The following is a 21,643-nucleotide window of genomic DNA, read 5'->3' on the forward strand; positions in this document are numbered from 1 at the left end:
GCACAGTCCGGTTTGAGCTTACCAAGCGTGAAAGTGGCAGGCAAGTTCTCCACAATTCTCCGAAGGCTGGAAAGAGCGGAGAAGTAGAATCCGCTTCCCTCAGCTGTGGCATGGGCTCATCCTTGAGGACTGCCTGAAGAGTCGCTTCCACTATTTTGGTAGCGAACGGAAGAGAAGCCTCCTCCTCCGTCGCAAAAATAGTAAAAGGACTCTTGAAAGCCTGGAGCTTAGTGTTGGGTACACTCCCAGTCCTCAAGGCAGTGAACCCATTCCCGTTGAGCGTGCTCTCTACTATAGAGCACGTTCTCTCTGGAGATCTTGTCCTCCCTAGTGAGGGCCGCTACGGTCAGCCTAGCATATCCAATGAAAGGCTGCGTCAATCCCGGAGGATAAAACTCGAAGTCCTCAATCCTTCGAGTTCCACACTCCGGGACAGAGATCATACCGTCCTTGAATGGAGCGTAAGCGGCCACTCTCCATGGGTTCTCCATGGAGAAGGCTGGTAGCGACTCATAAGGTGGTAGCTGGAGAATACCAGCACTTGCTACTGGGGAGACTGGATGAGGAGCCTGAGCAAGCCCAGCTACTCGGTCCTAATTCTCTCTAACTCTGTTAGAGAGATCTTGGATGGACTGGCCCGACTGAGTCAAAGTGCTCGACGTTGTGCGAACATCTGTTCGAACTTGGTTCCGAGGGCGGAGACCTGTGAGCCTACCATCTCTCCTACCTGTTGCATCACCACTGCTGAGAAAGCAGTGGGATCAAAGGTGCTAGGTCCCGCTACTCCAACCGGCGTTGCCGGAGTGGATGCGGTGGAGGCCGGAGAAGGCATTGGCTCAGCAGGAGCGCGAGCCTTCTCCTTAGAAGCCTTGCTTCTAGAGCTCTTTGAATAGGAAGAGCTTGGCTTAGCCTTCACCAACCCGTCAGCATAGGAAGTCGAAGACTTCTAGCTGAAGAAGACGACACGACTTTTTAGAAGTCTTCCTTAACAAGGGTCTTCGGTTCTCTCTGTCCCTTCACCTTTGGGGGTACAGAGAGAGCGGGAGAGCGGGCAGGGATCTCAGATCCCAAAAAGCCTTGGAAAGAAGCAGTAGAAGAAGGGACAGGAGAAGATCCAGGAGCGCCCAAGGAAAGACCTTGGGCACCCGACACACCTACCTCAACCAACAAATCCCCCGCACCTACCGCCATAGGCTCAATATTAAGGTCCAAGTTGCGACGTCTGGGACCGTCTCCTGCGTGGGCACGGGCCCCGAAACGACTGCTGCATCTCTTGCTGGATGGAGGCGATGAGAGGGGCTGCAGAGATGGGGTCAACATATTCCTGTTGACTTGCCGCCGGGGAAGATCTGAACGGCCAGCTTCTTGTCCAAGATGTATGGCTGGCCCTTGGCGGCGTTCTTCCCGAAGCCGCCCACCCAAGCCTTCAGGGTTGCTAGGGCGACTTCCCTCACACCGGCAGCCTGAAAGAGAAGGCGAAATGAAGTTTCTTGTGGCGGGGGCGGGGTTAACAAGCTTATGACTAAGTGTTGTTAGTAATACAATAAAGAAGTCTACAATCGACTTACCCCCCCCACCAGCTGACTGACAAGTGGTAGCCTGTAAAGTTGGATAAATGATACATAAGTATCAGGAGAACACTTACAGTCTAACAATTGCTCCGCTGCATGCCGGAGCGAGAAAGTTAGATTAAACCAGAGCCCCGCCATAATACGTGTGGTAACAAGATGGTTGGAGCTTGTCCAAGGCTACGCCGCAGACAAGAAAGAAAGACACCAACCAGATTGGTGGTGAAATATGAAACCACGACGGAAAACGACGGAGATGGTATACATACAATTATAATTCTAGAAATTCATCGTAAAATTAGGGTATATCCTTAAAAATAACGAAATAAATATCAAACTTTTCCCCCCGTCTACTAGAAAGAGTGCCCGGGTTGGGTAAGAACAAGCCCTCTCTTCCGGTAGCGGGGAAAAAGGAAGGATATAGTAGGCAAGCCATAGACCACTAGTAGTGACCACCCCGCCCGCTGGCGGAGCCAGCGAACTATAACCAAGGTGCCCCGGCTGCGGCGGAAGGCTCCGTTCGTTATAGTGGGTAAAGGTGGGACTGAGCAACTGGGGGGGGGGGGTTCCCGGCGTAACGCGGCGGGAGAGAGAGAGGGGGGGGTGGCCTACTCCTCCCCAGTCCCAACAACTACCCGCTCGGTGACCCGGTACCCGGAACAAGTGGTCGCCCTATACCCCAGCTGGGAAGAACCCCTGGCCTCCTCAGAGAAGGAGGGAGGAAGGCTACTGAGGTTGTCATGGCAACCAAGGGGTCCCCCAGACCCCTCCCTATTAAACTGGTAGGGAGGGAAGGGGAAGGGAAAGGTGCGATGGAACACGTGACCGCAAGTGGCCTAAGCAGCGATAGCAAACACAACCGTGGAAGGGCCACGTGAACCAGGCTGTACCAATACATGGGTCATGCACCTAGGCTAGCCTAACACCCTAAATAGAACTAAAATTACATCGTAAAAGATGGAAAAGACACTTTTAGTAAAAGAAAAGAAGCCCAGGAGGAGGCAAACTGTTCCGAGGAACAGAAGCCTACTCGGAGCCAGCGATAGCCGATGAAGAGCAAGAGCCGGGATGCTGGGCCAGAAACACAGAATAGCCCTAAATACCAAACTAAGAGAATTGGTAAATGGGCTAACCTAGCTAAAAAGGCGATGTAAAAAACGATGAACGTGATATTAGTAAGCACCCATAAGGTATAAGAAGCCTTACCCAGTTATGGAAGTACCGGGAAATTATAAACATGAGGCAGCATGGCGCCGCCACGAGTCGACCGGGAAACCGTATATGACCTATTAGAAGGAAAATACTGGTCCCTGGAAGACTAAAATACTACTTATGAGGCACTTAACTTAGCCGATGCGATGGCAGCACGTTCCATGATGGAGAAGGAGGTAAATCCACGAAAATTAGCGCACGAGCAAAAAATGCGTACAACGCTTACCGCTAATAATTAAGGATGACCGCTAGGGGCGCTGCTGTCCGTGGCGTCCCTAGTAGTAGTAGTAGTGGCCGCATCGCCCGTTGGTATCAGCTCTCTCTAGTGGGGATTTTGATGGGAAGGTCTAAATGGTGAATGTCTCGTGGTAGTGATCCAGTGATCCCACTCGCCCCTATTCTCATACCAACACTTCTTTTAAAGAGTGAGCGAGTCAGTTTTACTGACATTTTCTTAATTTTGTTTTCTCTGGTAATTTTAGATTAATTTTACCTAGAAAGAATGATATTAAGGATCCTTTCATAGGCCGACACGAGCTGAGCCCAGAAATAGCTGATTTGCTATGAACATCCGAATCTGATAACAACAGTGGTTTGCTTGCATTTCAACCACCGTGCGGTAGTAAAAAAATTACCATAGTTATGTTATAAATGACATTAATTAGAATATTTTTACATTACTATATCCTCTTTTGCTATGGAGAAAAGATCGGCAAGAGCATATACTGCTAAATTAAAGCCTGCTAGTTGTGGCTGAAGCTGAGGAAAGAAAGTTAATTTGCTAACAACTATTATTGTGCAACAGCAACATGGAAACTTTGTCATAGCACCATACCATCAAACTCGACCTTAAACAAAATTTGAGAAATGTGTTTTAATTAAAACTATTTGGCATGAAAGAACACAATTTATTGCCCCCGATAAAAGATAAATATATAAATCTCGGTAGTATTCTGATGAAATAAAGTAAAAATATTGAACGCAACCTGATTTTTTTAATGCAATAAACTGCACTCAGCGCCATCTACTGATGATAAAAATAACTAAATTTCATTTACAATGATATGTATTCAAGTTATATTTTGACTTGAAAACACTTCGTATAACATAAAATAATCTTGTCCCATATCAATTGAGTATCTTGAGATTCATTTAGTACACTAACTATAATCTGTTTTTTCCATCTGTCCATCCGGTTGTGGTGTTTGTGCATGGTAACACTACGTCCCGGGCTTTAAATAATATCATATTTCGAATGTAAACAGTGTAATTCACATACAGTAAATTATTAAAACTTTTCAGTTGCAAATGTACACCCAGATATCCTTTTATTTACCTAAAACTTACACATAGCATAACTATTTAAAGACCGAGACGCAATGTTACCATGCAAAAACACCACAGATGGATTGGGATGGTAAAAAACCGAGTATAGATGTAAGAAAATCGCTCTGATTTTGAGTTCAATGCAGCAAAATAAACTTACCTTGCAATCGTCCTCAGCTGATTTACCAACCGAAGCTTTGATTACTATGTTTGTATTTTATAATACAATAGTAATATAAAATACATACCGATATTATTGGATGCAGTGAAGTACTAAAGCATAGCCTTTTAAAAGATCCATGGAAAAGATGCATATTTATTATGTTTGTATTTTATCTTACAATACTGGTATATGAATATTACATATGCAAATTTTATATCTCGTGTATGATGCGACCCCCTTAAAATGAGCTCAAATTAGGTCTTCAAAAGTCGCATGATATGCGGGTGGGTATATACAGTAAATCCAGTTTCACAATAAGATGCATTTAGTCAAATTACAACTTTAAAACACTTCATATAGTAAAATAAAAGCCAAGAAAATTGCTCTTGAATTGACTTACATGCAGCAAAATAAATTTACCTCAATCATCTGATTTTTCCAAACCAAAACATGATTGCTTTGCTAAGTAAGGATAACTTTTTAAAAGAGCCAAGAAAAGATACATATTCGTTATGTTTGTATTTTATGAGGCGGTTTCAGCACTTAGGCTAAGCTACCAATAACCTGACAATTTTATTATAAACCCTACGGAGGGTAAAACCCAATTATGAATTTGTTGAACAAGTGCTATAAAACCGAAATGCCAGTGACCAGGTGCTGCCTGTATATTTATTTCTCATTGCTTTCTGTATGTAAAACTGTTTATTCAATTTACAAAATGTATTTTTTAAATATTTATTTGGGGGTCTGGAATGCATTAGTAATTGTATTTATATTATTCCTTATCAGATTATTGTTTCAGTTTCCGTACGTTTCGGGCTTTGTGGAGGTTCTGGAATGGATTATGTATGAAAACCGAGGTTCCACTGTATGTGACATTGCTAAAGCCCATTACAGGGAATAAATGGCAGGCTTAATGGAATGACAAAAGTGGACAACATGAACAGATTAATCTTGTACAGGGAGTAAGTATGGTATTAATATAACATATGAAATGGCCAAATCTTAGCGCTTGGTAGTGGGCAGGACCCTTCAGAGAGCCAACTAATTACCTTGACATTATTCAGTTGCTCTAACCTAAATTAGCCTGCCTTTTGTTCATATGCGGAACAAACCTTCAGTCTTACAATAGGATAAATCTTTGTGCGCCAGCTGGAAGAAACCAGTTAAAAACAATCAAAGACTGTATAGCAAGGAATCTGTGAGATCTGGAAACTCGTGCGCATATGAGGTGTGAGCTTGGAGAATAGATGCTTACGCATGTGCTCTCCTTCCAAGCTGGTTGATTTGTGCCCGTATTTCCTTCCTTTTTCAGCGTGTTTGTTTTCCGTTTCATAATGGATTCCTCAGTCTTCACAGCCTCGTCAACACGTGCCCAGGTATTCAGGGATTCCCGTGCTCGAGGTTCTTTGTGGCTACAATCACTGATCCTCATACATGCAGTAGGTGCTGAGCTAATTATTGTAAAATTACTAATCCCTGCCCAGAATGTCATTCCTGGCCTGGGAACATCACAGTTTCCACTTGTCCTTCGTGGGAGGGGTTTTTTTCTCCTTAGCTGGACAATTCGGCTCCTCCCTCTCTCGCGAGCGCTCTCCCTGTGGCAAATTCTGATGTAGCCCTGTTGTCTTTCTTTCCTTCCATTGATTTGTTGTTGGAAGTATTGAGAGTTCCACAGGATGATGTTATGTTTAATGTAGCCCCCTATCCCTCAGGTTCTAATACTCTTCCTGAAAGGAAGGAGACTACGCCATCTAATTCCTTAGTTTCAGATTCTGAGTCAGCCAAGATGGTGGCTGTTTTGGCGTCGCTTGTTTTACGGGATTCACCCTCCTTGGATGGCCTGTGTCACATTTCTTGGAGGCATGTGTCCTTCCCCCTCTTTAACTTTTTGCCACTCCTTTCTTCATTGCTCGCCCTGTCAGAACTGAACTTTAGTTAACATCCCATGAGTGGCCTTGAATAAGCTTCTGGTCACTCCTAAAACAAGAAGGGTGAGGGTGGACAGCATGCTTCCTCACTCATAAAATTTGAATAGTTGGCATGTCGAGTGAGGCACAAGAATTATGTTAAAGACTTTCCCTCACTGCCGGGTCCAATCTCAACAAATTTCACTTTGAAGAGGAGGAAGAATGGCCAGAAATAAACTAATTACAGGCAGTCGCCGGGTTACAACGGGGGTTCCATTCTTGAGACACGTCGTAAGCCGGAACATCGTAAAAAATCCTAAGAAAACCTTACTTTTAATGCTTTGGGTGCATTGAAAACTATGTAAACTGCATTCTTATTGCAATTTCCATAAAGAAAACCTTAAAATATTTATTATTTTGCATTTTTGGTTCATATTTCATCTGCCAGATCAGCGTTGTAGGCGTCGTAACCCTGAAAATAATGTCTGATGAATATAATTGAGAAGCGCCTTAAACTTGGAATGTCGTAAGCCGAACCCGTCGTAACCCGGGGACAGCCTGTACTACATATAATCATTAAAATTAAGATATGACAACATTCATGACTTGGCCTTGTATCTGATTCTCAGTAAAAAAAAATTACAACATCCATGACTTACAAATATCTCTGATCTCCAGTAAAAGAAAATGTTGCCATAAAAATGGCTAAAATCAAATTTACTGGCTAAATCTATCTCACATAATAAAAATCCCTAGTCAGAACACACCCATTTATACCCAATCTGCCATGGTGCAAGTTATGCTAAAAATTTGTACATACATTTAAAGCTACCGAGAATAGGCATAACAGCAAAAGAAGAAAACAGGTGCTGAAAGTATGAGCAAAACAGTGCTAATAAACCAGGTTTCGTAAATCTCCCATACTAAAAATAGAATTCATAGTCAAAAAGAGAAGTATGAGCATAACAACCAAATCCATGTAAAGTAATACTTTTTCTAATAAGGAAGACCAAAAAGAAGGCTATCAAAATGTCACTGAAAAACTTGAAATAAGTAGCCATAATAATTTAGAACTGCAAAGTGATGTCAAAGAAAGTACCTTCCAGTTGTAAATAAAAGCAGATTACAAACATAAGGAAAATACTAATGAAATCATAAAAATAATAAGAAAATTTAAAGAAAAAATATACTTACCAGGAGAGGATGCTTGCTCACCAAATAAAGGAGCCACAGAAAACTCCACCAAATGGAAATGCAAATGAGAAAGCATACCCAAACCTATGGTTATATGTTTTACGGAAACAAGCAGCAAAATGCAAAATGTATGTCACCAAAGCCAAATAAAAACTGGAACAGCAAATAAAGCTGGGCTACAAATTGAAGAACTAATGAATATAAATGGGGTTGTAGTCTAAATGACTGAGTAACATACATATTCTAAAAATAAAATTTAGAATAACTACATCAGTTGATCTACGTATGTATTCTTCCTGTGTTGGAGACAAGTCTGGCTTGTGTACATGCACAAGCAGTCCCCCACTTACGGCGGTTTCAGCTTAGGACGTTCTGAAGTTACGATGCTTTTCAATTATATTCATCAGAAATTATTTCCAGATTTACGACACGTCCTAGGGTTACGGTGCCGATGTGACGGAAGAAATAAGACTCCAAAAAGGCAAAATAATCAATATTTGAAGTTTTTTTTTTTAATGAAAAATGCAATAAAAATACAGTTTACATAGTTTTTAATACACCCAAAGCATTAAAAGTAAGGTTTTCTTAGGATTTTTTATGATTTCCGGGGGACTGCCTAGATATGTTATGCCTGTATAGTAGTAATCACTTCCCAATAACAATGATATGTTTGCAAACTTGCATAACTAACTTATTCATTACATCTCCAAGAAGCTCACTGGGATCTTAATCAATTACACACTACAGAAATTTATCCATATCCATACTTAATGGAGCAACCCTGTTCATTACCATCCCCACAGACATAGCTATGTATTTCCTGCTCTTCTAACTGCCCTTCTAAACAGGAAGACCACTAGATACTCTAATAGAACATACAAGAGCTTCAAAATAAAGCAACTAATACAAGATAAAACATTACTAAAAATGGTAAGATATGGATGTACTGCAATGAATACTGCCAAATTCAGAAACTCAGAAACTCTGGTAAATTTAGAAAATATGTAATAAGAGGAGGAATAATATCTTGGAGGCAATATGTTTAAGGTATATCAGTGGTGACCTTTTATGGCAAATATGCCAGATGTACTGCTAAATCAATAGATGTTTTGCTGGTCCACTATGACATGTTATTTCCCTTAATGCAAACAAAATTCACAATACATGAAATAATGAAATCACTAATATCCCTGCACGACATTTGAACACACAGGCACCAATTACCTGTACAAATAATGCTTTTCTATTATCCTCAGCAAATATTAATACCCAGTTTACATACATAAAAACCACAAGAAGTAGTAGTAGTTATGGGACATATGCACTGTCATATTGTTTACATGACCAAAATCCGACCAAGCCGCCATTCCTTTCTGTTGGTCAATGCAGGATGATCCCTTACCCAAATCCCATGTCTTTTCGTCAGGGAAGTAGGAGGGTTTTGAGGAATCAACAACTACCAAAAATAGGTTTTTCCTATGTCAAAACCTGTTTTTTGACAGTGTAGTCTCTGTCTCATCCTTAATGAGCTTTACAAAGAAACTGACAGGTGCCAAAAGCTCCCGGATTTTAATCCCAACAACCCAAAAGCATTTTTGGTCCAGGGTCAAGCCACTAATTTCAAGGCCTCATTCTTTATTCCAAATACCTTTAGGTCTGGTACCAAAGAACAAGAAACTAAGTGCGAACTTACATTTTTTTAGGGTGAAGTTCTGTGGTGACTTAACTAAGCATGCTGGGTATGGTCACAGTATTGACAAACCTTCCCCAACTTTAGTTAGCATACCCGCCTGTTAGGAAGACCCATGGTTTGCTGTTGTAGCGCCTATGGGTCAAGACTATCCATGCCACCTACTGATACAGTGTAGTCGGATTTGTTTGAGCTCATGGCAAGTGTTGCTAGTGTAGAAAAAACCAGACCTTTTAGGATGTCTGCCATGACCTCTAGGTAAACCTTAAGTGCTTGAACTGGGCATAATGTTATGTTTACTTAGATTAGGAGATTTCCTTCTTAAAGGATTCCCATTCTTGGCCAGGAATGACAGGCCAGAGGACAATAATAATTGATGGTCAGTCGTTTATGTGATGTATTGTCCCTGTCTAAGAGAGCCAGTTTGCCAATACGAGCTCCTGATGCTAATGCAATCAAGAAGAACGCATATTGTAGCTGTATCGGGTCCACTGAATTGAGGGGGCTGATTGAAGTTCAAGTACTTTGCTCAGGGACCAAGTAATTGGAATCCTTCTATAATGGATCTTTGTAGTGCCAAGGACGGCAGGAGGGAAGTGACAACTATACTAGAGTCAAATCAGAAAATCATAAAACAATGGTTCTGTTAATGCTGCCTTGTGTTCCATGATTGTTGTAACTGCAAGACGTTTATCTTCAAAGGGGGTAAAAAATATTAAAGTAGTTTCCTTAGAATTTTTGTTTGTTTGTGTGGTGTTTTTACGGTGCATGGAACCAGCAGTCATTCAGCAATGGGACCAACGGCTTTACGTGACTTCCGAACCACGTCGATAGTGAACTTCTATCACCAGAAATACACATCTCTCACTCCTCAATAGAATGGCCGAGAGTCAAACTCACGACCACCAAGGTGGGACGCCAACACCATACCAACCACACCACTGAGGCGCCTTTGAATTTTTGACTGGGTTCTCTGTATGAATATAATGTAACTATATCTTCCATACATACTGGTATTGCCAGATGTATGAAGTCTAATTTTTGCACTAGGTACCTAGCAATGTTGGGCGAGTAATTTTCATGGCATTGATAATATTTAAGAAAGTCCACAACTGAACGTCTTGGCTTAGAAAGGAGGATCCTTAAACGACTTTCCCTCCTACTAACTGGGACAAAACAGGGGACAGTTTTGGAATTTATCTCTTTGCCCATTGTTAAAGTAGTAATAGGAACCAATGCCTGTTAGGCCAATTGGGGCTATTAACCCTTAAACGCCGAATGGACGTATTAAACATCGAGTCAAAATGTCCCCCGTATGCCGAATGGACGTACCATACGTCGACTCAAAAAAGTTTTTTAAAAATTCGCGGAAAAATACTTATAGGCCTACCAGCCAAAAACTTTTGAATCATGCGCCTTGGGGGATGCTGGGAGTTCACGGATCAAGGCGTTGTTTTGTTTACAATCGTTACGCAGGCGCGCAAGCGCGAATTTCTTTCTTATCGCACTAAAAAGTATCAGTGACATCTCAAAAATTATTTCGTCACTTTGACATAATTTTTGCACCGTTTTAAATTATCCGTTACATGAAGTATTATATATGAAAATGTGCGCAATTTCATTTAGAATAGAACAAAAAATACTCATGATTGTAGCTTTTATCAGTTTTGAAATATTTCCATATAAATAACGTTGTGCCAAAAATTCAACCTTAGGTCAACTTTGACTCTACCGAAATGGTCGAAAAACGCAATTGTAAGCTAAAACTCTTATATTTTAGTAATAGTCATTCATTTACCTTCATTTGGCAACAAATTGGAAGTCTCTAGCACAATATATCGATTTATGGTGAATTTATGAAAAAAACTTTCCTTCCCTCCACGCGCGGATTCTCCGCCATAAATCTCCGAATTGCGTACATATTTTTGAAGGTTGTAGCTTTTCTAATTTCCGAAATAATTGCATATAAAAAAAAATTATAAAAAAATTTCGACATTTGGTCAACTTTAACTCGTCCGAAATGGTCGAAAACTGCAATTGTAAGCTAAAACTTTTCAGTATCGTAATATTCCATCATTTAACTTCATCTTGAAGCAAATTCGAAGTCTCTATAACAATATTCAGATTTATGGTGAATTTAGAAAAAAATATATTTTTTTACGTCCGCGCGTTATGAATTCATGCATCATTTTGTGATAATATTTTCTCTGTGTTGCTTTTATCGTTTTACGATCTGTTATATACCAAATAGATCACAATTTAGTTTACATTACAACGAAAAAAAAAGTAACTTGTTACCTTTAACCGTTTTGCGCACAGCGCGATTTGAATACAATTATATATGAAATTTCGTTTTTGCGCTATCATATATCGCATTATTTATATATGATAATGATAATTTTTATCATTTCTGATGGTTGCATACTAACCTTCAGGCAATGACAAAAAAATGAGCCAAAAATGAACTCTTAATCTTAAAAACTAAGCGCGCTGTGATTTTTTGAAAAAATTATTTTTTCCGCTTCCGCGCTCACTCCAAACCGGCCCCGGCATTCGGGAGAGGTTTTGATTTTTACCGCTTCGGCGTTTAAGGGTTAAGTAAGCTGTTCCTTAGTAGGTTAGGAGGTTGCTCCACACCTTCGAAATCTGGAACAATGGAGGAAAAGGGTATATCATCCTCCATTTGTTTCAGTCTCGTAGGAAGGCATCTCTTGCTATTGCTTGCCTGGCATTTTGTGATTCTCATTATGTGACAAACAGGACCACTTCCGTTTGTGGAAGCATGTAGGCTATTTTATGAATATAAAACGGTAACTTTCTAATGTGAGGCTTGCTGATGTGATGAAACTATAGTTAGGTTGTCACCTAGTAAAGGTTATTCTATTCTTGATTAATTAATTCATCTTTAAATGTATGGGCTTAACAAGGTGTAATTTGTAGCCTTAAGTTAGTCTACTACCTCACAGTTTACTGATTTTGGTCTACCAAATAAAAACAGTAACTAACTTATTAATGTGAAAACCTATATGTACCTATCTAGGTTAGCCTATAACCTAGCCTAGGTTATTGTCTAGTCAATCCAGATTGTTTAATTTCCTTTTAAGGGTATGCACATGATAGCCTACAGTATTAAGGCAATGCTTTAAGTATACTGGTTATATAAAAGGCAAAATGTCTGTAGCCTTTTATCTACTACTCCTAAGGTCGTGGTGTAACCTTAGACTACTGTTTAGGCCCATAGCCTAACAGGATATGTCCTTATCTCAAAGGACATTATTATTATTATCAATAATAATAATAATTGTGGAAGATTTATTTATATAAAAATTCTAAATAGAATGATAAATTCTTCAAAATTTTCGCTTCTACAAATAGTTCACGATCATAATAAAATATAAGAAGCGGCAACGCGAGTCAGTGAAAAAGCCAATTTATGGCTTTTCACGAACCATGGTTTAAACTAAAAAGTTTTAAACTCGAATTTAAAATTATGCACTTAGTTTCCAACTTAGATGTTTCCATGAACTGCAATAATGATATCAATGAATGAAGAATGAAATTCTCAGAGCTAACAATCCTAAACTGTTAGCGCCGATTTGTGCTGGCAAAAAAGCCAGTTTACAGCTTTCATGCACAATAAAATCATTGTTCCACAGTCTAAATTTTTCACTTGCACTTAAAATTATACACTTAGCTTTCAACTTGTATGTTTCTATGAATCTCTGTAATGAAATTAATAAACAAACAATACATACCCTCGAACTAGCCTAACGATCATGAATTGTAGAAAACGTCGACAAATGCTGGCAAAAAGAAGCACGCTTAAGGTTTTTCACGCACAATAAAATCATTGTTCTACAGTCTAAACTAAATTAAAATTATGCAATTAGCTTTCAACTTAGATGTTTCCTGATCCTCTGTAATGAAATCGAAGAGTGAAATTTTCAGAGCCCTGGTTTTTCTATTGTCCAGAAGAAAGGAAAAGTGGCTTGGTCAGATTTTTAGTCGTATGCAAACAATAAGACGGTGTGTATACTCATTATCACTACTTGCAGTTTTTGATGTAGGTAAATGAGGTATTAGCATTCGCTGAGGATAACAGAATATGCCCTCTTATGATAACCTGTTACAAGACCAGTTACAAGAATTCTTTGACATTAGTCTTAGTCACTATGGAGCTCTAGATATACTCTAGAAAGGGAAATCCTTGAGGACGAGACAGCGACTACACCATAAAAAATATTTACACATGCATATAGAGCTAATTATATGAAATTTTGATATGGCTGAAGGCATTAATATTGTACCCAGAGTCATTTTAGAATATTAAGGTACACTAGATGTATGCAACATACCCTTTCAATATTTAATGGCTCAGCTCTGGAAATAGAAAGAATCTCTTCTGAAACTATAAAATGCCAAGTATCATTAGCAAAATGTAACTTTTTACGTTACAAAAATTGTAACAAGTTCAATTTTGCTAATAATACCTGCATATATATAATTTCAAAAGATTCAATGTTTTCAGAGCTGAGCCACCTTTAGCTAAGATCTATTTCCAAAGGAGTGGAGCAGGCCCAAGCAAAACCCATAACTATAGACCTCCTTCCCAGTTGAAATAAAGTCCTTTAAAAATGGTCAATGACAGACTAACATATTGCAGTATATGTGAAAGAAGTCTAAAATCATAATTTCACCTGTTTGGATCTCCTGTTTGGATCTCAAGATAATCCATCAACATTAGGGTTACTTCTCCACTTATAAGACCATATCTATAGAGGCTTTAAATGTAAAAAGTTACCACAGCAATATTCTTTGATTTGCTAACTCTGTATCTTACACTGCATGGAGATAACTCTCAACAGTCCTCAAGCTAATTTACCAATGTTGATTAAAAAAACTTCCTAAATGATCAGACTTTCTAAACATACAGATTATATACTTATTATAAAACATACAACTTAGGAAAAGGAGTTTGTCAAGTAGCACAATATTTATATTACAGTACATCACAAAACAGTTACTTACTTGGGTAAAATACAATGTTTATATGGATGACCTAGCCATATTATATTTGCAACAAGCAAAACAAATCCTTAAGTTGGCCATAACTCAAGATGTCTCATGGGCTGTCTCAGCTCAATTTCAATCCTGAGTTGTGATCATGAAGATCAACACTCACAAGTCAAACAATCAAGTCCTTAAGTCTAAAATTTGATACATATCTAAACTGGAAAGCTCAAACTGCATTGATAAAAAGTAAGCATAAAAATTCTTTAATCAAAATCAGTAATAAACTAAGTCAAATATAGGATCAGCATCTGACTTTACATTAAAAATGTAAAATCTTCTCATACTGAAGGATTAAGAATTGACAATACTTTTACATCATCTCCATTACTATCAACATACATACAAGCAAATCATTCTTCCATCACAAGAATTTTGAACAAAAACTTATTTCTGTAAGTAACCATCCTCCTAACTTCAATCAGAGATAATTATCTTGATGACTCAGTAAATGAGAGGTTCAGATTTCATCTTGAATTAGAAGTGCCTCCTATTTAGTCAACCTGTCAAGTCAGAATCTGTGCTCAACATTACTTATCCCAAATGTATGCATACACTTCTAAGCATCATAACAATAAATAGAACATGTGAGATACAAAGCTCCACAATATGCAGTTCAAAATGTAACAGTTACAGCATTTTTTGACATTTTACATAATAAAATATATATATATATCCTCCTTAACAAAAATATTTCTATTTTCACACCAGAATTAAATGCATAAATTCAGCACTTAAGAATGTCAAAAACAAAATATCACAGAATGTTTTCTGTGAGTGGAGAACTGCTGCTGAAACCCTTCATAACGATCATCCATAAAATTCTCTTGTACAGCAAATTAAGTCTACATACCATATTATAGGACTACATACCACAAATCTGATTAAACCTCTTCATAACCGATTACAGTTTATATAACACAATGGCTTCATTCTCTTAAAACAAAAACATTCCTCTAAATAAAATGTATTGCACAATTATATCAAAATGCCATCAGGAAAAATGCTTTGAAACAATTAAATATATGTTACAATTTCACTATACTCTCAGAAACCACCACACCATATGATTAGTGGTCCATTATATTACCAGTTTGGAAATATTGTTTTAGCCAACCACTAACTATACTCTGTTTTTTTTTCATCTGTCCATTCGCCTGTGGTGTTTTTGTATGGTAACACTGCATCAAGGGCTTTAGATAGTTACGCTATGTGTAAGTTTTAGGTAAATAAAAGGATATCTGGGTGTACATTTGCAACTGAAAAGTGTTTTAATAATTTACTGTATGCGAATTACACCGTAAATATTCGAAATAGGATATTATTATAATCATTGAATGTAAGTTGAATGTAACTATCTAAAGCCCGGGACGCAGTGTTACCATACAAAAACACCACAGGCGGATGGACAGATGGAAAAAAACAGAGTATATATAGTGGGCAAACATTACTAAATATGTGGTCAGACTTTTTTTAAGTATACACAGAAGTGCAAACAAAGATTTTGACAGTCAAGTCAAAACCATGAGAGAAGTCCTCATAAGCAATTTTTCTCAAGTATCTTTGTTAATGAGGCAACATTTTCAAGCCCATAGTACATTTTCTACTGGTATGGAAAAATCTTTAATGCTAATTTGTACATAATCCTTGAATAATCTGAGCATGGTATTTACTTTCTGTAATAACTAGAATAATTTCTAAGGAATCATCACTAAATTGCCACATCAATTTATCAGATTAATTTTATTATATTAATGAAAGTAAAGAACTCTAAACCACCACCACCCTTTGACAACTCCAGCCATTTCTACTTATATTGTGCTAGAAGACAAGTAAAATGCTAAAAGGTGATAAAAGTTACTGCATCAGTGCCTTGGTGCCATCTTTAATGGTGTTTAGCATAATGACACATGTAAAGTTAAAATGATATTGCAAGGGGAAAAATTTAAAATAACACTGCTATAGGCAACTGAGTACAGTAAAGTGTATGTTGATGCAACAATGCTGCATTTATTCCATTAAACTTGTGTCATATTCCTTCGCTGTATTGGTGGAAGAATTGGTTTCTTGTTCACCCCAGTAGGATGTGATATTTTATATATGCCACTTTCAGAGTCATTATAGGCATAATTATCGTGCTCACCATATTGATGATGAAACTGGTGGTGTCTTTGTGGTGGGATTCCAACTTGATTACGTGGGTTAAACCTTGGGTTATTACTTGAAAGAACTGAAGATGCTATGCTAGAATCGTCCCTTATCTCATTCACTCCCACATTTAATCCACTATCGCTTTGAGATCCTATATCACTAACACTTCTTGCCATCTGGTCCATATCATGTCTGCGGAGTATATCTCTAATACCACGAATAGGGGCAGGTGCATTTGAAGAACTAATATGACCACTATCATCAATCTGAGGTGTGCGGTTTCTACTATCAACGTTATCATTTTTTATTCTAGAAGTTACAAGGTGACTTCTTTTTTTGTCCTCGTTGTCAACCTTTTTTCTACAACACTTACAGCATGTACATTTAAATATGGAACCCAATTTTGATTCCTTTACTTTGTCACGTTTAAAAATGGCGCACACCAGAAGTAGGAGGATTATAACTAAAAATACACAACCCAAAACAATACCAACAATAGTACCTGCATTAAGTTGTTCATCATCACAACTGTAGATTAAATGCACTTCATTAGACAGCTCACTTGCATTCCCCTTGCTATCAATAGCTTCAACAACAAAAGAATAGTTTGTGTTACAACTGACACTCACTACTGTAGATATCGTTGTGCCGGCATCCACTGAAATGTTGACCGGCAAAAGGAAAGCAGGGTTTAAGACATCCTTCACATTGTAAGATGAGGCTGGGAAAAAAAAAAGAGGAATCAAATACGTCCGTTAGTAAAAAACAAAACCAGATACCTTACAAAGTTTTTTAAGGAAAGGGGATAATATGACCAAAGGAAACTATTACTTTTTAAAATAACCTATGGTTATAATACTATTGAAGACTGAGATCATACAATGACAAATGGTAACTGGTGCACTGAACATGTGGAGGCCACTAGTTCTGAAAAAATAACTAGAGTTGAATGCATTATCCTGCTGCAATCACAGTATGTTAACCCTTTAAGATTTTTGGTAGATCAAAAAATTCTGTGGTAAGCACTCCAATCTGGCTTACTGATTATGATCTAACAAATAGTTACTGGAAGAAAATTTCTCTTTCATGACAAGAGTTTGGATTACAAGCCAAATTTACTTTATTAAGGTATATTCAAAAGTTCAAAACACACTGAAGGTATATAGTGTGGACCCTCCGTATTCGCAGGGGATGTGTTCCAGACCCCCTACCCCTATAAAAATGTTTAAAATTGGCTGCTTTTTTAGTTCACTTATCAGCACCCACCCCACTGAGAACAGAACCACCCCCAAAAAAAAACTACTGCCTGTATATACATATACACACACACATATACATATATTATATATATATATATATATATATTATATATATATATATTATATAATAATTATTACAATTATTGCCCCCTTCGTCTACCCAGCATTTAGTTAAATTAGTAAATTACTAGAAGCGCAGACATTTTCTCCAAATCAGCTGACTGTAGGAGGGAGAACGCATGCCAGAAAAGGCATTTCCGTTTAGGAGCGGAGGAAGAAAATGAGCCATTAACTTAGGCCTCAAGGTTAGATTAAGAAAGGCAGGTCACAGGATTAGATAGGCCTCGATGTGAGCTTTAGGGATTCCTAGCATAAGACCTCTTTCCCCTCCAAATTCGCTGGTTGTGTTTTCGCATCTTTCAGACAATGCCGGAGGTTGTGTGTGAAATCTCAGGCAATTCAAAAACACCCAGCCTCTGTCTCAGTCCAAGCTAGTAACTGCAGCAGGGCAGACGTGCCCTCTCCTCTGACTGAAGTCAGCCTTTGTGTCGTCCCAGGTAGTTGGAGCCCCCCTTCATACATTACGACCCAGGCTCAAGCCCTAAGGATCAAAGGTATGTCTAGGAAGTGCAAAATCCAACCAGCCCTGTTTCTCCAAGACGACTCTTGCTAATTCCAATTTCAAAACTCCTTTTTTATCACTTCTCTATTGAAATTCCTTTGTCATCATCAGGGCGCGTGCTACCCCTGGGACCTGTTAAAGCTTAAGTCTTCATTAAATATTTCATTTAAACACTAGAGTTCCTCCCCTCAGTGTGTTAGATAAAAGTGAGTAACTGTAAATTTGTGCAAGAAGTCTTTATTTTATTTTGTGTCTAATCTGGGAACTTTTCCAGATTTTTGCTGAGTCACGTGTCCATGTCTCCACGCTCGCAAGTGCTTCCTTAACGCAAGATAACTATGAGTAATTTTGGAAACCAGCATTGAAGTAAATCTGATTTTGGCCAGCTTTCCCTTATTGTGAGAGATAAGATTCGTCCACGTGCGGACAAGTTGCTTTTACTTTATCCCAGGCCATTCCGGGCTCTTGTAAATAAATGTAAACTGTAAATTAATCAGCTGAGTTTCCTGGTGACCTTGACCCTTCCTTTTGCAACCTTTTACAATGATCTAAGGTAAGTCAGAAGCGCTCTATTTCCAATATTTTCCCTCTAATAGTTTTCATTTATGTATTTGGGATCTCAAGGCCACCCATACATAAGAATATATATATATATATATATATATATATATATATATATATAATATATATATATATATATATATATATATATATATATAATCCAAGGTGGGTCAGGGAAAGGCACTATCCATATGCATTTTATTAAAATATATGCCGACGTTTCACAACTCCACAGTTGCATTTTCTAGGCATCAAACAAGCGAACATGGCAATCAGTAAACTAATAGAATCTGAATTACATATTATAATTAAATTAAAACATTCAGAATATAATTGCTAAAACATTTTCTTAAAGAACAAGCAAGTGGCTGGTGACAACCTACCCAGAAGGAAGTTAAAACCAAACTACTGTACTCGTGTAAAATTACGAGAGAGAGAGAGAGAGAAACAAACAATAACAAACATACAGACAGAGAAAAGCAGGTCGACAAGACCATCAGGCAATAAACAATTGTGTGGATGACGTTTGGGAGTTTAACAGTGGTATGGTCAATTTGATAATAATGGATTCCAATATTGTTGAGTTGTTTTCTTTTTGTACCCATCCTACTATTGAAAAATCTTTATTGACTATAAAAGTTTTACATATTTTTGTATGGTTTCTAATATTAGATTGTTCAGGGCTAGACAATCTGCTCCCAGTTCTGAAGCTGACCCCTCAGTGAGCATCAATGCGCACTCGCAACAGCCTCTTTGTACATCCGACATAGATCCCGACTACATCTGGGGCACTTGTACTTATATATAACATTGGATGTAAACAAAGGACTGAGCTTGTCTGTGAACTTGAAGAGAGAGCCAACTGTTAAGGGATTCTTCGGAATGAGTTTCAGGTTGAGGGACAGTAATTCCTTTTGGATGATGGTTAGAAATTTCTTCCTGAAAGTGTCATCTTGTATGTAGGGGAAGGCCACGTACAAATTCATTTTAGGGACAGTATAATATATAGTAGGTGGCGTCATCTTCTTATTCAACATACTATTTAACCGTCTGAAGAATAGTTTTGATGAAAACAGTTGTTTCTGAAATAGTTTGAAAGAGTTGTTATTTCTTCATAAAATTCAGCCAATTAGATGACAGAGTAAAAGCCCAGATGTAGTCAGGTGATCTATGTCAGATGTACGAAGAGGTGTTGCGAGTGCGCATTGATGCTCACAGAGGGGTCAGCTCCAGAACTGGGAGCAGATTGTCTAGCCCTGAACAATCTAATATTAGAAACCATACAAAAATATGTAAAACTTTTATAGACAATAAAGATTTTTTGATAGTAGGACAGGTACAAAAAGAAAACCACTTAACAATACTGGAATCCATTATTATCAAACTGACCGTACCACCGTTAAACTCCCAAAAGTCATCCACACAATTGTTTATTGCCTGATGGTCTTGTCGAGCTGCTTTTCTCTGTCTGTATGTTTGTTATTGTTTCTCTCTCTCTCTCTCTCTCTCTCTCTCTCTCTCTCTCTCTCTCTCTCTCTCTCTCTCGTTGTAACTACACGAGTACAGTAGTTTGTTTTTAACTTACTTCTGGGTAGATTGTCACCAGCCAAGTGCTTGTTCTTTAAGTAAATGTTTTAGCAATTATATTCTGAATGTTTTAATTTAACAATAATATGTAATTCCGATTTCATTAGTTTACTGATTGCCATGTTCGATTGTTTGCAGCCTAGAAAATGCAATTATGAGGAGTTGTGAAATGTCGACATATATTTTAATAAAATGCATATGGATAGTGCCTTTCCCTGACATGCCATGGACTGTTCTTTGAGCTGTTGCTCCAGAAATTGGAGTTATAATATATGTATTATATATATATATATATATATATAGATATATATATTATATATATATTATATATATAGATGTATATATATATATCTATATATAGTATATATATATATAGATACTATATATATTATATATATTTATGTATATATATATATACAGTGGTACCTCGAGATACGAAAGGCTTCAACTTACAACAAAAAAATAAAAAACTTGAGAATACGGAATAAATGCAAATAAAACGAAAAAATTTTGATGGCTCTACATACGAATAAATTGATCAATGCTACTAACAAAGGTTGTTTGCTATAAAGTTCCGTATGGATTCGCCCGGACCTACCAAAAACCAAAAAATTTTGAAACTTGCGCGCCGCCAACTAAGTAGACTCGCCACCATCCTCCCGCTCTCCCATTGGTTCCTGATGCTAGTCACCGCCATGAGATCCTTCTCTCTTATTGGTCAGCACCCTCCCATGATGCATCTATGTAGCCGTGTGCTTCTTTGGTCACTTCACGGCATCATCGGTATCGTACACACCAGTATTCGTTCGTTCTAACAATTTCATTTATTAACGTAAATTCGTTAGTGATTTCGTTGTAGTATACTTTATCGTGTTGTGTGAGAACTTTACTACATACGTATATGTACTACATAACATAATTACATACAGTATATATGTAGTTATGGGTCCCAAAAAACTTGAAATTCACGGAAAGAAGAGGATGCTCTCTTTGGAGACGAAGATGGAGATAATCAAGAAGTATGAAGCTGGTATGTGATTGAGTGTGATCGCCAAGGAATACGGCCGAAATCCGTCGACAATAGGCACCATCCTTAAGCAGAAGGATGTCATCAAAGCAGCTACACGTTCCAAGGACCCACGTGCACGATGAAAAGGAAAGGCTACTTCTTGTCTGGATAAAAGACAAAGAAATCGCTGGCGATACGATAACATAGACAGCAATCTGCCACAAGCCCAGCGCTATTTTCGGCAATTTAATTGCCCAGGCTGAAGACGACAGAGGAGAAGGGACATCAACGCCAACCCCAGACTGGTTCAAGAAATTCCAT

The 21,643-nt window shown here is 38.1% G+C and overlaps 1 protein-coding gene and 1 long non-coding RNA gene across 2 annotated transcripts in view; one reads left to right on the forward strand and one right to left on the reverse strand.

Annotated features, from left to right (window-relative positions):
* Positions 1 to 14,046: 14,046 nt before the first annotated feature.
* Positions 14,047 to 21,643, reverse strand: part of LOC135219756 (calcium-activated chloride channel regulator 4-like) — a 411,904-nt gene continuing 404,307 nt past the window's right edge. The window contains exon 10 of the mRNA XM_064256802.1: positions 14,047 to 17,005. Within this exon, the coding sequence (XP_064112872.1) occupies positions 16,152 to 17,005 (854 nt within the window). The 3' untranslated portion in view covers positions 14,047 to 16,151. The remainder of the gene's footprint in view (positions 17,006 to 21,643) is intronic.
* The window catches only part of LOC135219758 (uncharacterized), a 31,491-nt gene continuing 27,818 nt past the window's right edge, over positions 17,971 to 21,643 (forward strand). Inside the window, exon 1 of the long non-coding RNA XR_010315502.1 lies at positions 17,971 to 18,157. This is a non-coding gene — a long non-coding RNA (uncharacterized LOC135219758). The remainder of the gene's footprint in view (positions 18,158 to 21,643) is intronic.

Source organism: Macrobrachium nipponense, chromosome 1 (assembly GCF_015104395.2).
Source record: "Macrobrachium nipponense isolate FS-2020 chromosome 1, ASM1510439v2, whole genome shotgun sequence".
NCBI lineage: Eukaryota > Metazoa > Arthropoda > Malacostraca > Decapoda > Palaemonidae > Macrobrachium > Macrobrachium nipponense.